Source organism: Pan troglodytes, chromosome 9 (genome assembly GCF_028858775.2).
Source record: "Pan troglodytes isolate AG18354 chromosome 9, NHGRI_mPanTro3-v2.0_pri, whole genome shotgun sequence".
Taxonomy (NCBI): Eukaryota; Metazoa; Chordata; class Mammalia; order Primates; family Hominidae; genus Pan; species Pan troglodytes.
Genome location: NC_072407.2, coordinates 13,850,158 through 13,867,157, shown reverse-complemented (window position 1 = coordinate 13,867,157; position 17,000 = coordinate 13,850,158). Strand labels below are relative to the sequence as shown.

General features: G+C 39.6%; 1 protein-coding gene across 3 annotated transcripts in view; it reads right to left on the bottom strand.

Annotated features, from left to right (window-relative positions):
- Window positions 1-17,000, bottom strand: part of SWAP70 (switching B cell complex subunit SWAP70) — a 114,791-nt gene that overhangs the window by 63,771 nt on the left and 34,020 nt on the right. For 2 of the 3 annotated variants that reach the window (XM_508279.8, XM_063782784.1), the window contains exon 3: window positions 2,703-2,876. The exons of the other annotated variant lie outside the window; for it this stretch is intronic. In XM_508279.8, the coding sequence (XP_508279.5) occupies window positions 2,703-2,876 (174 nt within the window). The remainder of the gene's footprint in view (window positions 1-2,702; window positions 2,877-17,000) is intronic. 3 annotated transcript variants of the gene reach the window in all.

Here is a 17,000-nt window from a genome sequence, read left to right as displayed (position 1 = left end):
TGTGACCTCTAGGTTCTTCCCATCTGGCCTTCTTTTCCATTCTCGCTATATTTTAGTCCTCAATGCCACTTAGCTTCTCTCAACTTCTCACCTCCCATGTCTCCATATTTCATCTATTCACCTATCACTCTCCTCCTCAAAAATCATCAGTGGCTCATCTTTCCACACTGCCTACAGGATAAAGTGAAAACTCTCCAGCTTCATCTACCACCTATCTTCTTCACAGCCATCATGTTCCAGTAAGAAAGGACATGTATCATTCTTTTTTGACTGCCCAGCATTTAACCCTTTTCTTATGTCTGGGGAAATCCCTACCTGCCAATGTAGAAGCTGAAAATGCAAATGTATCCTTTCCAAGACTCCATTGCAGCTAGTGCACAGTGCCTGACCTAGGCCATGCCAATTAGATACATCATACCCTGATGATAATTGGGAAGTGGGCACTATGGAGAACTCTCCCTCATAGGAAGAACAGCTCCAAGAAAAGTTGAGTTCTGGGGCAGTGATATGGTTTGGCTGTGTCCCTACCCAAATCTCACCTTGAATTCTCAGGTGTTGTGAGAGGGACCTGGTGGGAGGTAACTGAATCATGGGGGCAGGTCTTTCCCGTGCTGTTCTCGTAATAGCGAATAAGTCTCATGAGATCTGATGGTTTTATAAAGGAGAGTTTCCCTGCACAAGCTCTCTTCTCTTGTCTGCCACCATGTGAGACATGCTTTCACCTTCTGCCATGATTGTAAGCCCTCCCCAGCCATGTGGAACTGTAAGTTCATTAAACCTCTTTCTTATATAAATTGCCCAGTCTTGGGTATGTCTTTATCAGCAGCATGAAAATGGACTAATACAGGCAGCAATCAGTGTCCAGGACCAGATGTGTTCCATGGTATAAGTGCAACACCCATCCTCTGGTGGCAGCAGCATTTTCCTTGTTGTTCCTCATGGAGTGGCCAGTACAGTAAATAGGACAGACCAAATTGCATAGCCTCCACACCTGTTTTTTAAGTCATCATGATGATTCTGTAAGCTATCCAGCATACTTTTAAAAAATTCCCTTTTAGGCCCTGCACAGTAGCTCATGCCTGTAATCCCAGCACTGTGGGAGGCTGAGGTAAAGGGATCACTTGAGGCCAGGAGTTTGATACCAGGCTGGGCAACATGGCAAGACCCCATCACTGCAAAAAAAATTTTTTTTAATTAGCTGAGTGTGGTGATGTACACCTGTAGTCCCAGCTACTCAGTAGGCTGAGACAAGAGGATCCCCTGAGCCCAGGAGGTTGAGGCTGCAGTGAGCCATGATTGCACCACTGCACTCCAGCCAGGGCAACAGAGTAAGATCCCGTTTCTTAAAAAAAAAAAAAAAAAAAGGCAGGTGTGGTGGCAGGCACCTGTAATCACAGCTACTCCGCAGGGTGCAGAATCATTTGAACCTGGGAGGTGGAGGCTGCAGTAAGCCAAGATTGCGCCATTGCACTCCAGCCTGGGCAATAAGAGTGAAACTCTGTCTCAAAAAAAAAAAAAAAAAAAAAAAAAAAATCCCCTTTTGGCTTGAATCAGCCAGTGTGGCTGTTTCTAAGTAAGCATCCTGACTGGCAACTCAGTCAAGCTGGATACCTCCCTCACTCCTTTTAGAACATGCCCTTTGCTTTCCTGACTCATAAAACACTGCCTACTGTTGCTTCCATCCAGAATTCTCCTCTGCCTTCACTATTGGCCAAAATCCTTCCCACCCTTTAATGCCTTGGTATGGCCTTTCTGAAGGGCAACTTTGCCTTGTTCATCTAATACCCTGAAAGTGTGCATTTCTTAGGACTCAGAATTCCACTGCTGGAAGTTTATTCAAAGAAAATAATCAGACTAGTATGCAAAAATGCATGTAATAAGAGTAGTCTTAAGAGTTACTGAGTACATACTATGTGCCAGGCATTAAACTAAACCCTTTAAATGCAGAATTTCACAACCCTTAGACTAAACATTGTAATTGGCTTTATTTCACAGATGAGAAAATGAAGACTTGCAGGTTAAATAATTTGTCCAAGGTTTTTTTTAAAAAGTCCACACTTTTTTTAAAGTGTGGGGACTACAGCTGATTTTAATTGTGTATATTAATCTTTTCTGAATTTTCTACTGTAATAACCATGTATTAACATGTGTCACTTTTTAGGACAGTTAGATAGCACAGAAGCCTTACTCCTATTATTTTTTTCCTTTGGAAGTTTAGGGAAAATAACAAAACAAGCATTCTCTTTCTTTTACTTTGAAAGGTATGGAAAGTCATCACCTTGGACTTTGAAACAAGAATAGTATTTACTCACACAAAACAGCCCTGAAAACAACATTCTGGATCTTATGTGTTTCCCATGTATACCAGCACTCAGCCAGTTACATTTTGTCAATATGCAAGTAGTATGAAAATTATGTTGTGACTTGTACAGAATACTCTTTGGACATGAGGATAGATTCACTTATCATCATAGCCATTTAGAGAAGAAGAGACCCACTTTCCCTGTAAATCTCCAGGGGTATTACATGCCCCAAATTACTATATTTGGAGCTTTTCTATACTCAGGCTGCTTTGCCTCTGATCCAAAAACACTAGCCAAGGATCTCCTTCCATATCTATGCTGAATTAACAGAAAAAATACCAAGCCAGGTCTATTAAATGCTAAAATGACCAAGTAAAAACTCCCCAAGCCACACCTTACCTCTTCTGACACAATAATTAATGGATACTTGTCCTCAGATAAAAAGTTGAAAATAACCCATATTTTAAATGCATCTTCTTCTGTAATGAGCAGGGGATTCTTTGTGAGGTTTTTTTTGACACAGAGGGTCCAACACATCCTATTGAATTCAATCTTGTCAAAGTTGTCTTGGACCTAAAAAGGAATAAGGAAAAACTCCAACAAATCAGTCCGATATAAGCAGTATCTAAGGCAAGTAAAATAGAAAGACAAAGCCTCCTTTGGCTCCCATTTTAATCAATCCAATTAACCAACAGTCATATCCTACATATTTGCTTTAGGTATTACACTTTCAGTGGCTCAATTAAGATGTTACATTTAGCATGACACTGAACCAACATCTGTCCATATCACTCCCTTGGCACATAAAATACTGACCTCTCAAATAGTTACCGTTTCATGTGTACACACTATCTTCCTATTAATAAACAGACTACCAATCCTAGCACTGACCTCTCAAATAGTTACAGTTTCATGTGCATACACTATCTTCCTATTAATAAACAGGCTACCAATCCTAGCACATAGAAGAAACTGAGAATGTCAATTACTCAGTATGAGCCAAGTACAGGTACATTATCTTTACATACACGGTCAAAGAAGAGGTTGGGCATGGTGGCTCATGCCTGTAATCCCAGCACTCTGGGAAGCCGAGGCAGGCGGATCACCTGAGGTCAGGAGTTTGAGACCAACCTGACAAACATGGAGAAACCCCATCTCTAGTAAAAATACAAAAATTAGCCGGGCGTGGTGGCGCATGCCTGAACCCGGGAGGCGGAGGTTGCAGTGAGCTGAGATCACGCCATTGCACTCCAGCCTGGGCAACAAGAGCGAAACTCTATCTCAAAAAAAAAAAAAAAAAAAAAAGGAAGAAGATACCATCTTTTGGGGAAAACTATTTAACTGAAATTCTAAAACAACAATCCTGCCATTCATTCATTTGTTCACGTATCCAGTGTTTCCTCAGCATCTACTACGAGCCAAGTACTGAGATTACATAGGCATGAGCCACTGTGCCTGGCCTATTTTTTATTTTTATTTTTTAACATTTTTTATATTAATTTAAAAAATAAATAGGGATGAGGTCTTGCTATATTGCCCAGGCTGGTCTCAAACTCCTAGCCTTAAGCAGTTCTCTTGCATCAGCCTCCCACAGTGCTGGGAGGCACTTTTATATCCTATAAACTAAGGATATAAAGATGAAGAACTAGGTCTGTGCTCTTAAAATGTTCACAGTTTATTAGGGAAAACAGATATGCAAATAAATTTTAATATAACTGTATAATTTAACAGTGTATAATTCAATAGAATTGTTCACTCATTTGACAAATAAAATTTAGATCATAATTATTTGCCAAAGACAGTACAAAGATACTCAACATAATACTGGCCTATGTTCCCAAGGAACGTAAAGACAATTACAGCAGAGTGTGACAAGTACTGTAATAGAGATAAGCAGAGGATTTTGTGGGAGCACTGAGGAGCTAACACAATCTTGACATCTGGGGAAAGATTCGCAGAAAGAGTGACAGGACAACAGAGCTGAGTTCTCAAGCAGCATCAAGAGTCAAACAGATCAAGAATGGGATAAAGGGTATTCCAGGTAGAAGAGAATGTGAGAAAGCCCCGAAGTGGAGGCAAGCATGGTTAGTTTGGAAGAACTGTGAGTATTTAATGTGAATGGGGCACCTGGTGCTGGAGGGTGGTATAACTAAGGCTCTTCGTGTAAGTGCAAGTAACAGGAACCACCTTGGGTTCCTTTAAAAACAAAAGGAATTTATTGGAAAAACAATGGGTAACCTCACAGATCTAACACAAAGGCTAGAAAAATCTAGGCTCTGAAATTAGGCTGGTATCAAGGTAGAGTAGGCAGCCAGAACTGCAGCTGAACCACTCACGGGAACAGTCTGGTGGAGACACCACTGCCTGTATAACATGAGAGCACCCTCACTATTACCACTGCTACCACTGCCCCTGTCCATGATCTTCTGCGTCACTCACTGCAGATTCAAAGTTCTACTGGCTGAACCTGGGTCACATTCCTGTGCTCTAGCTGCCAAGGAACAGGGAAAAATGAGTACCTGAACTTTCCGGATTTTGAGGTGTGAGACAGGTCCTGTTCCCCACCAAGACTCTGTAGAATTTCCCAAATGTAAGAAAAAAGTTCAGATGCTAGACAGACAGACAGACAGACAGACACACACACACACACACACACACACACATAAAAGGCAAATTTCCATTACATGGGACACAGTGAAAGACAAGCCAGTGAGGTAGGTGAAGACTGATCATTAGGAGATTTATCATTCATGTTAAGGAGTTAGGACTTTATCTGGACTGAAAGAGTTGAAGGTAGTAACAGACACACTCTTCATTTTAAAAGCCACATTCTGCACCAGTGCAGTGCCTCACTCCTGTAGTCCCAGCACTATGGGAGGCTGATGCAAGAGAACTGCTTAAGGCTAGGAGTTTGAGACCAGCCTGGGCAATATAGCAAGACCTCATTTCTATTTATTTTTTAAATTAATATAAACAACGTTTAAAAAAATGAAAATAAAAAATACATAAATAAATATGTATAACAATACATAAATAAATAAATAAAATAAAAATAAAAAATAGGCCAGGCACAGTGGCTCATGCCTATGTAATCTCAGCACTTTGGGAGGCCAAAGCATAAAGATTCCTTGAGCCCAGGAGTTTGAGACCAGCCTGGGCAACAGAGACAGACCTGGTCTCTACAAATAATAATTTTAAAAATTAGCTGAGCACAACAGTGCATGCCTGTGGTCCCAGCTACTCAGGAAGGTCAGGCAGAAGGATTGCTTGTACCCAGGTGGTCAAGGCTGCAGTGAGCCATGATCATGCCACTGCACTCCAGCCTTGGAGACAGGGCAAGACACTTAATTTAAAAAAAAAAAAAATTTTTTTTTGAAAATTAAAAAAAAAAAAGCCATATCCTGGAATAACATGGAAGATGTACTGGAGGAGGCAGGCATGGGCAGCAGAATAACATCAGCGAAGCATTTCTTTTTAGAAACATATGAACAAACCATTTTTTTACTATATGAAAAAAGTCACCAGCTGTCCGCAGGCCGAAGTTTCACCTGATCTCTAACTTTAATTTGTAGTTGGCAAACCAGTCCTCCAGGAGTAGAAAGGGCTCCTTTGTGTTCTGCCTTTAGCACCTTGCCTCAGTCTAACACCATTTCCCACGGCCCCATCAAATACAAGTGATCCCATGGAGGGAAAGCAGCAGCAGCAGCAGAAGCAGCAATTGCTGCTGCTTTTCTTTTTTGCCTTATCACTATCACCTTGAAGACTTACTATATGCTAGGCATTTTATATGTTATTTCTCACTTAAATTTTGTATTAGTCCTATAAGGTTAATTATTGCCCCTATTTTACAGATCAGAAAATACAGGTTCCAAAAAACTGAGCATCCTTGAACAACATAGGTTTGAACTTCGAGGGTCCACTTAAATGTGGACTGGATTTTCTTCTGCCTTTGCCACCACTGAGACAGCAAGACCAACAACTTCCGCCTCTTCCTCAGCCTACTCAACAAGAAGACAATGAGGATAAAGACCTTTACAATGATCCACTTCCACTGAATGAATAGTAAATACGTTTTCTCTTCCTTATGATCTTAATAACATTTTCTTTTCTCTAGATTACTTTATCATAAGAATAACTGCACATAATACATTTTACATTAAAATATGTGCTAATCAACTGTTTATATTATTGGTAAGCCTTCCAGTCAACACTAGGCTATTAGGAGTTAAGTTTTGGGGGAGTCAAAAGCTAACCTTGGAAGCCAGGCACAGTGGCTCATGCCTGTAATTCCAGCACTTTAGGAGGCCAAGGCGGGTGGATCGCTTGAGTTCAGGAGTTTGAGATCAGCCTGAGCAACATGGTGAAACCCTGTCTCTACCAAAAATACAAAAAATTAGCCAGGCATGGTGGCATGCATCTGTGGTCCTAGCTGCCCGGGAGGCTGAAGTTGGGGGGAGATCGCACCACTACATGCCAGCCTAGGTGACAAAGTGAGAGACTCTGTCTCAAAAAAAAAGGTTACACTTGGATTTTCAACTATGTGGGTTCAAGTGTCAACTGTACATTTACAAAGTTCACATGGCTAGTAAATATCAAAACCAAAGTTTAAACTCAAGCTCAGCAAGGTGTGGTGGCTCACACCTATAATTCCAATGCTTTGGGAGGCTGAGGTGGAAGGATTGCTTGAGACCAGGAGCTCGAGACCAATGTAGGCAATATAGCGACATCTTATTTCTACCAAAAACATTTTTTTTAATTAGCTGAGCATGTTGGCATGTGCCTTTAGCCCCAACTACTCGGGAGACTGAGGCAGGAGGATCACTTGAGCCTGGGAGGTGGAGGCTGCAATGAAGGCAAGACTGTGCTGCTGCACTCCAGCCTGGGCGACAGAGTGAGACTCTGTCTGAGGGGAAAAAAAAATCCAGCCTGGGCAACATAGTGAGACCCCTGTCTCTAAAGAAAAACATTTTTTAATTAGTAGGATATGGTGGTTTGTGCCTATAGTCCTAGCTTGTCAGGAGGCTGAGGTGGGAGGCTCATTTGAGCCCAGAAATTCACGGCTGTAGTGAGCTGTGATCATACTGCTGTACAAATTCACACTCTAGTCTGGGTGACAGAGCGCAACTCTGTCTCAAATGCTAGCTCTTCCCACCATACCAAACTGCTTGTAGAACTCAGTAGGTGGAGGCCATCTATGGGATGAATGCCATCTATGCAGAACATTTCCAAGGCCACCACCACCAACTCTATCCACACCCCTCAAAACACTAAGTGGAAGATATGCCACACAGGGGAAATGACATGTGCACAAAAGCAGATAGCCTTGCTCTGAGAACAAGAAGTGATTCTAAGTGGATTCTGTGGTGAATCATAGGGTTCCTGAGGGGAAGTGGCTAGATATACAGCTGGAAAAGCAAATATAAGACCAAATCACAAAGGGCTTCATAATTTTAAGAAATAGCCTGTAGGAAAACAGTTCAAGGAGTTTAGAACAGAATACATGAAGAACTCCTACAATTCAATAACAGAAAAACAAGTAAGCGAATTTTAAAATGGGCAAAGGAATTATTCGACATGGCTCCAAATAATATATATGAACAGCCAAGAAGCATATGAGAAGATGCTCAACATCACTTACGATTGGGGAAATGCAAATCAAAACACAATGTGATATCACCTCACACCTGTTAGAATGGTCACTATCAAAAAAAACAGAAAATAACAAGTGTTATTGTTAGCATGTGGAGAAATTCGAACCCTTGCACACTGTTGGGGGGATTGTAAAATGGTGCAGCTGCTATGGAAAACAGTGTGGAAGTTCCTCAAAAAGTTAAAAATAGAACTACCATATGATCTAGCAATCCCACTTCTGGATATATATCCAAAAGAACTGCAAACAGGACCTTAATGAGACATTTGCACACCTATACCCACTACAGCGTAATTCACAATAGCCAAGATGTGGAAGCAACCTAAATGTCCATCCAAGGATAAATGGATAAAGAAAATGTGATATACATTGGGTGCAGTGTACACTTCTTGGGTGACAGGTGCACCAAAATCTCAGAAGGTACCACTAAATAGCTTATCTATATAACAAAAAAACCACCTGTTCCCCCAAAACTATTAAAGTTTAAAAAAAAATTTTTTTTAATTTTTTAAAAGAAAACAAGGGCCAGGCACAGTGGCTCACGCCTGTAATCCCAACACTTTGGGAGGCCAACGCGGGTGGATCACTTGAAGTCAGGAGTTCAAGACCAGCCTGGCCAACATGGTGATACCTCGTCTCTACAAAAAATACGAAAATTAGCCAGGCATGGTGGCAGGCACCTGTAATCCCAGCTACTAAGGAGGCTGAGGCAGGAGAGTCACTTGAACCCCAGAGGTGGAGGCTACAGTGAGCCAAGATCACACCACTTCACTCCAGCCTGAGCGACAGGGTGAGACTCTGTCTCAAAAAAAAAAAAAAAGAAAGAAAGAAAGAAAAAGAATATGTGTTATATACATACAATGAAGTATTATTCAGCCTTAAAAAAAGAAGGAAATGCTGTCATAGGTGACAATAGGGAAGAACCCTGAGGACACTATGTTAAGTGAAATAAGCTAATCAAAAAAAGACAAATACAGCATGATTCTACTTATAATAGAAGGTATCTAAAGTAATCAAACACACTTTAAAAAAATAGTAGAATGGTGATTGCCAGGGCCAGGGGGAAAAGGAAAAGAGGTGTTGTTCAAAAGGTGTAGAGTTTCAGTTATGCAAGATAAACAGGTTCTAAAGTTCTGTTGTACAATAATGTGCATACAATTAAAAATACTGTACTATACCCTTCAAACTGTTGAGGATAAATTTACATTATATATTTTTATCAGTTTTTTTAAGTATAAAATCTATAGTTTTCATAGAAAATAGTGCATAAAGCATTAGTATTCAAGTGTTTTCACTCAAGGTATAATGTCAAACAAAATAAAGAAATTCAATCTTGGGTTTCCGGAATTTCATATACCATACACTATGCCGAATGGTTTTCAAGGTTCTAAGAATAAGAATAAAGAAATATATGTGAAAGAATCTTGCTAAAGAAAAAAAATGCTTCCTTCCTGTAGGAGATAGCTAAAAACAAAGAAAAAAAAAAGGAAAAAAATGCTGCAAAGTATTTATTATTAAATTATACGATGTACTGACCATATACACAGCTGTAACAAGAAAAAAAAAAGAGTTCTTTATGTGCTAATGTGAACTAATCACCAAGATATGACATGAAGGTACACAACACGAAGAATTATATAATGTCCAGTGAAAAATGCAAGTCAGAAAAGACCATATACAGCATGATCCTATTTTTATGTCTCCAGAGTAAAACTTAATCATACATTAAGATACACATATATGACAAAACTTTTTTCTAATGTGAGAGAAAAATGCACATAAAATTCAGGATGGTGGCTTCCTCTCGGGAGGAGGCAGGGAAATGACAAAAGAGAAGAGCAAAGAGGTTGAGGCAACATTACTGATGTGTTTCCCAAGATGAGTGGTAGGTTCACAGATGTTCATTTTATTATGCTTTATAATTTTCATATATCCTACAAATATTATTTTGTATATATCATATAAAATAAACAAAAAGACAAAATGGGGGGAAAAAAAGTGCTGATCAATGTATACAGATCACCAAGTGTACACAGATCACCAGTTTATACAGATCACCAAGTGTATACAGATCACCAAGTATATACATACCACCAGTGCATACAGATCACCAAGTGTATACAGATCACCAGTGTATACAGATCAACCATTTGTGTACAAAGGGGAGAGAACAGATCATCTTTGCTGTTTGTATGAAGTGTAGCAATGTCTGCATCAATATGTCTTTGAGCTGAACTGCAGCTCAAGACTCTTATTCTAGATCCTGTCTTTCACCGTGTATCTGTGGATATGCAAATATTTGTTACCTGTCTACTACAGGTCAGTCAGCATCTGGTATGGGAGGAGTCCCACATAAAATAAGACATATGTAGTCTCTTAGGAGCTTCTAGTGCGAGGAGGAAGACAGACTAACAGTTATGTGCAAATGCTCCAATAAAGGGGAATACAGGGAACTCTAGCAGGGCACAGTGGTTCATGCCTGCAATCTCAGTGCTTTGGGAGTCCAAGGCAGGCAGATGACTTGAGGCCAGGAGTCCGAGACCAGCCTGACCAACATGGTGAAACCCAGTCTCCACTAAAAATACAAATTACCCAGTCGTGGTAGCTCGCACCTGTAATCTCAGCTACTCAGGAGGCTGAGGCATGAGAATCACTTGAACCCAGGAGGTGGAGGTTGCAGTGAGCTGAGATTATACCATTGCACTCCAGCCTGGGCAACACAGAAAGAGTGTCTCAAAAAAATAAAATAAAATAAAAAAATAAAAATTTTAAAAAAAAAAGAGGGAAGATGCAGGTCCTCTTTCCTTGCCTAATGCAGCCATGGCTCGTGGTTCCAAGAAGCATCTAAAGCAGGTAGCAACTCCAAAGCATTGAATGCTGGATAAATTGACCAGTGTGTTTGCACAGTGAGGTCATATATATACACAGTAAGGCCATAAATATATATATGGTCTCTCTCTATATAGACAGTAAACAGAATTGTGTCTGTTATTAAAATATTATAGAACATACTGGGAAATTCTCAGAAATCCAGAATTTGGATAGGGATGATGACCACACAACATAGTAAATACATTCACAACTATTTTACTGTACACTTTAAAATGGTAGGTTTTATGTTATGTGAATTATATCTCAATGGTTTTATAGTTTCATAAAACCATTTAAACCAGAGCAAGAGCCAAGAAGGAGAAAGTAAAATGGTAGGCTCTTCTCATATAACTACATATACATTTCTAACCTCAAACTCTTTCCTGAGTCCCAGTTCTATATTTTACTACAACTCACATGAAATCATGAATTCTTTGAAATCAAAGGCCATATCTTATTCAGCTTTGTACCCCTCTGCCTGGTTTGCAGTATTAATTTGCGCATTCATTCATTCAAATCATTGTGAGTGTTTACCAGGTACCAGTTACTATGCTAAGAGCTGGATAACAGTGAACCAGTTCTTGCCGTCACAGAACTCAGAGTCTGGAGAGGGAATCAGATACCAAACAATACAGCAACAACCCAACCACTAGTAAGTGCTATAGAGGAAAAGCACAGGCTGCTGCGGGAAACACATTATAGGAGAGCTGGTTAGCTCTGGGAAGGGTGGGTTCTACCAGGAGAAACCTCCCTGAGGAAGTGACAATCAAGTCCAGAGCTAAAGGATCAACAAAAATTCGCTGCATTTGATGGGCGGAGTTGGCCTTACAGCACAGGAAGCAGCATGTCTGAAGGCTCTGAGGCAGGAAGGGTCTTGGTAATCTGGGGAACAGAGAGAAGGCCAACGTGATTGCACTAAAGTGAACAACCCACATGTCCAACAACTGATGAACTGAATATGTAAATAAAACATGGTATATCCGTAACGGAATGTTATTCAGCCATAAAAAGGAATGAAGTACTGTTATAGGATACAACGTGGATGAACCCTGAAAACATTATGCTAAGTGAAAGAAGCCAGATACAAAAGGCTGGCTATTGTATCATTCCATTAATATTATATGTCCAGAATAGGCAAATATATATAGACAGAAAGTAGATTTGCACTTGCCTAGAGCTACAGGGGAGAGGGAGTGATTGCTAAATGGGTATGAGATTTTGGGGGCAGCAGTGAGATGAAAATATTCTAAAATCAATTGTGGTAATGGTTGTAGTGAATGAACAAAAAAACCACTAAATGGTACGTGTTAAATAGACTAATTGTATAGTATGTAATTTATATCTCAATAAAACTGCTACTTTAAAAAACAATATATCTTTACAGTACATGACTCACATTGCTGGCCAAAGTATTCATCAGTATAAAGTCATTCATGTTTCTCAGCATGAAACCCGTTTATTTACTCAAAAGTTTATAGTCCTCTATAGTTTCACAAATATAATGAAAATGTAGAGTCCAACTTGGTCATTGCACCAAATTAAAACTATGTAACTTTCAGTCAGGTGCAGTGGCTCACACCTATAATCTCAGCACTTTGGGAGGACAAGGCAAGAGGATCACTTGAGCTCAGGAGTTCAAGACCAGCCTGGACAACATAGTGAGACCTCTGCAAAAAAAAGTTAAAAATTAGCCAGGCATGGTGGTGCACACATGTAATTCCAGCTACTCCCCAAGCTACCTGGAAGGCTAAGGTGGGAGGATCTCTTGAGACCAGCAGGGCAAGGTTGCAGTGAGCCATGATCATGTCACTGCACTCCAGCCTGGGCAACAGAGCAAGACCTTATCTCAGAAAACAAAAAAACAAAACAAAACCCACACTATGTAACTTTCAAAAAACAATGAACGAAAAAATAACACAGGCTAAAGAGCAATAAAAAAGAACCACATGAAAGCACGGGTTTGCGTGTTTAAGAACAGTACCACTTCCTACTAAATGATGTTGTTAGGCACACATTTGAAGTGCTTTGAGCACTGAAGGGAGTCATTTCATTAACAGAAGAAACTTGAGACTACACTTTATAAAAGAATTATAAGTGACATATGAACAAGAAAGTACACCAAGGGGAAAAAGCATAAATATTAGACTAGAAAAACAGAATGCAGAGGCTGCTAGGCTCTGGAGGAGAGACATACTGAACTGAAAAGTTTCTCTGTGTTTTTCTTTTGTGTATGTTTCCAAAAAACCAAATACAAAAAGGCTTCTGTTAGAAAGCACCAGATTCCCCAATTGGAATTTGGCATACTGCCAATGGATTAATGATTTTAATCATATAGCCCAAACCAAGACTTAATATGAGAATCAGAGAAAAGAACTGACAAGATTTGGACTAGCAAGCCTTATCAGCCATTAAATCTCATGGAAGAATTAGACTGCCTTAAAAATATGCTGAAGCAAAACTAGTTTTTTATATACTTTATTGGTACTAACTAGAAGGTAGTAATATACCACTTTCTTCAATTATTCACTGTCAGATAATCCAGCAATAGTGTCTCTGCCAAAAAAAAAAAAAGAGCCCACAAAAGTTTCTTCCTAGACGTTTAAAGAATTCCATTCCTTTACTAAACAAGGATTTTTTTTTTTTAACAGACCAAGGTCTTACTTTGTTGTCCAGGCTGCTCTAGAACTCCTGGGCTCAGGTGATCCTCCTGCCTCAGCCTCCCAAAGTGCTGAGATTACAGGCATAACCTAACACGCCCAGCCAAGAAGGAATTTAAAAATTTAACATTTGGGGCCGGGCACAGTGGCTCACGCCTATAATCCCAGCATTTTGGGAGGCCGAGGCAGGTGGATCACCTGAGGTCAGGAGTTCAAGACCAGCCTGGCCAACATGGTGAAACCCCGTCTCTATTAAAAATACAAAAAGTAGCTGGGCGTGGTGGCAGGCACCTGTAATCCCAGCTACTCGGGAGGCTGAGGCAGAAGAGTCGCTTGAACTCAGGAGGCGGAGGTTGCAGTGAGCCAAGATTGCACCATCACACTCCAGCCTGGGGAACAAGAGTAAGACTTGTCTCAAAAAAAAAAAAAAAGTTAAGATTTGGAAGGAAAAAATACTTGGTAAAGGAACAACAGACAGGTTAATCATTTGAAGTCTCAGGAAAGCTGAAAATTAATTCTATCGATGTAAAATAACAAAGTAAATACAAAAACCAACCGTAAAAATTACTTTTTGGAAAGTTTCAATATAATTTAACTCTTGGTACGAACCTCCTCAGAGTAATTCTCCCAGGCAAAGGCAGAAAACCCCTAAAACAACCTGGGAAAAAAACTGAAAAAAACTGACCAAAATGAACACTAAGGAACACCATACAATAATTAAGACACGAGAATCACCTTAAAACAACTTGAGACAGAACAGAAGAAAACTGGATGAAAACTGAGCAAGTGTGAGGTAATCAAAATGGCTTTTAAACAACTCTACCCCTCCCTGCCTTCGATCAATATTTCCCCCATGTATCCAAATATTAGACATTGGAAAAAAACTTAATTCCTAAAGGGAGCAAATAATCCTTCAATAGTACAGTTAAAGAAACACTGGTGGTGAAATTAAATGGCTTAGGTTCAAAATCTACCTACCACTTATTAGCTAGGCCACCTTAAGCTGTTTCCTCTTTAGTTAATGGGGGATAATTCCAGTTCTGCCTCACAGAATTAACATGAAGATCAAATGAGACAGTATGTATACATGACAGCATACCTTGCAACTGTTTAATAACTATTTCATATTTTCTCTGCATAGCTGATTATAATCTCTAAGTTTTATGTTAACATTCTTCAGTCACTGTTGGCATTTCTTTTTTCAACCAAGTTTCAAATAAGGCACTAATCTTTGCTCAATTTAAACTCAAACCATGGAAACCTTGGCTGCTTTACTTGGATTGCAGGACTGGCAAAATTCCACTCCAGGTGGCTAAGCAATAATAAACAAGGGCTCACTGTTCCATCACATCCTCATTCCCTCCGTGAATAAGTTTCTCTCCAAATTTAGTGGCTCATTTTTGACTTTTAAAACACTACTATATTTCCTCCCCCAGTTATAAAACTTTAAAAACTTGAAATACTAAAACAAAGAACATTTTAAAACTAAATAAAATTCAGTAAGTTTAAAGAATGTCACACCAAGGAGAACAAAATGCAGTAGAAGGGTACAGCACTTCAAGATATTAAACCATGTTTCTCTATCCACTGGCCCGGCACACACAAATTCTAGCACTGAAATGAGAAAAACAAATTCGGATTTCTGAGAATTTCCCAGTATGTTCTATAATATTTTAATAACAGACACAATTCTATTTACTGTCTATATCTAGAGACTATATATATATATATATATATACACACTATACAGCCTGGGTGACACAGTGAGACCATTGTGCCACAGTGCAGTGGCACAATCATAGCTCACTGTAACCTCAAACTCCTAGGCTCAAGCAATCCTCCCACCTCAGTCTCTCAAGTAGTTAGGACTACAGGCATGTGCCACCAAGCCTGGCTAATTTTTAAGTTTTTTTATAGAGATAGGATCTCACTATGTCACCCAGGATGGTCTTGAACTCCTGGGCTCAAATGATGCTCCTACCTCAGCCTCCCAAAGCACTGGGATTATAGGCATGAGCCACTGTGCCCAACCAGTGTCTATCATTAAACACACATACACACAGCAGGCCATCAAGTATTTGTGTTCTATAGTTTTATTATAAGTATATATGAAATATATTCAGCAAATATTTGACATATTAGACATATTTACATATAATAAAACTATAGAACACAAATAAGCTACCTGAGCAATAAACAGAACAGCAACAAAAAAAAAGCATTATACTGTAAAGTGCTGAGACTTTACACATCAATTTTGGTACAATTTAATTATTTTTTATTGAGATATAATTCACATACCATAAAATTCACCCTTTTAAAGTATACAATTCAGTGGTTTTCAATATATTCATAAGGCTTTATCACTGGTTAATTCTAGAATATTTTCATCATCCCTAAAAGAAACCCAAGACCATTAGTAATCACTCACCATTCCTACCTCCCCCTCACCCCAAGAAACCTCTAATCTACTTTGTATCTCTATTTACTTGCCTATTTTGGACATTTCATATAAATAGAATTATACCATATGTTGCTTTTGAGAATTCAATTAAATCTTACCTTTCATTATCATGTGGTTTTTCTTCCTTTTTTCCTAATTAAAGCATGATCACGTACCACATGATAACTATAGTTAATAACAATGTATTAAATACCTAAAAATTGCTAAGAGAGTAGACTTTAAGTATTCTCACCACAAATAAGGATGTGAAGTAATGCACATTACCTAGTTTCACTTTACCATTCCACAATGTATACACATTGCAAAGCATCATGTTGTATCCCATAAATATATTTTTTTGGTCAATTAAAAAAATAAATATGAAGAAAAGAAAAAAGCACGATCAAGGTAATGTTATCATCTCTGAAAAGGAAATTCTTTAAAAACATGCATTGAGGTTGGGCACAATGGCTCACACCTATAATCCCAACACTTTGGGATGCTGAGGCAGGCATATCACCTGAGGTCAGGAGTTGGAGACTAGCCTGGCCAACATGGTAAAACTCCATCTCCACTAAAAATACAAAAATTATCCAGGTGTCGTGGCACATGCCTGTTGTCGCAGCTACTCAGGAGGCTGAGGAAGGAGAATGGCTTGAGCCCGGGAGGCAGAGGACACAGTGAGCCGAGATCATGCCACTGCACTCCACACTGCAGCCTGGGGGACAAAGAGAGACTCCGTCTCAAAAAAAAGAACCCAGGGCAGGCACAGTGGCTCACGCCTGTAATCCCAGAACTTTGGGAGGCCAATGGGAGCAGATCACCTGAGGTCAGGAGTTTAAGACCAGCCTAGCCAACATGGTAAAACCCCATCTCAACAAAAAATGCAAAAATCAGCCAGGCGTGGTGGCACACAACTATAATCCCATTTACTGGGGAGGCTGGGGCAAGAAAATTGCTTGAACCCAGGAGGCAGAGGATGCAGTGAGCTGAGATCATGCCACTGTACTCCAGCCTGGGTGACAGAGCGAGACCTGGTCTCAAAAAAACAAAAAAACAAAAAACATGTATTGGCC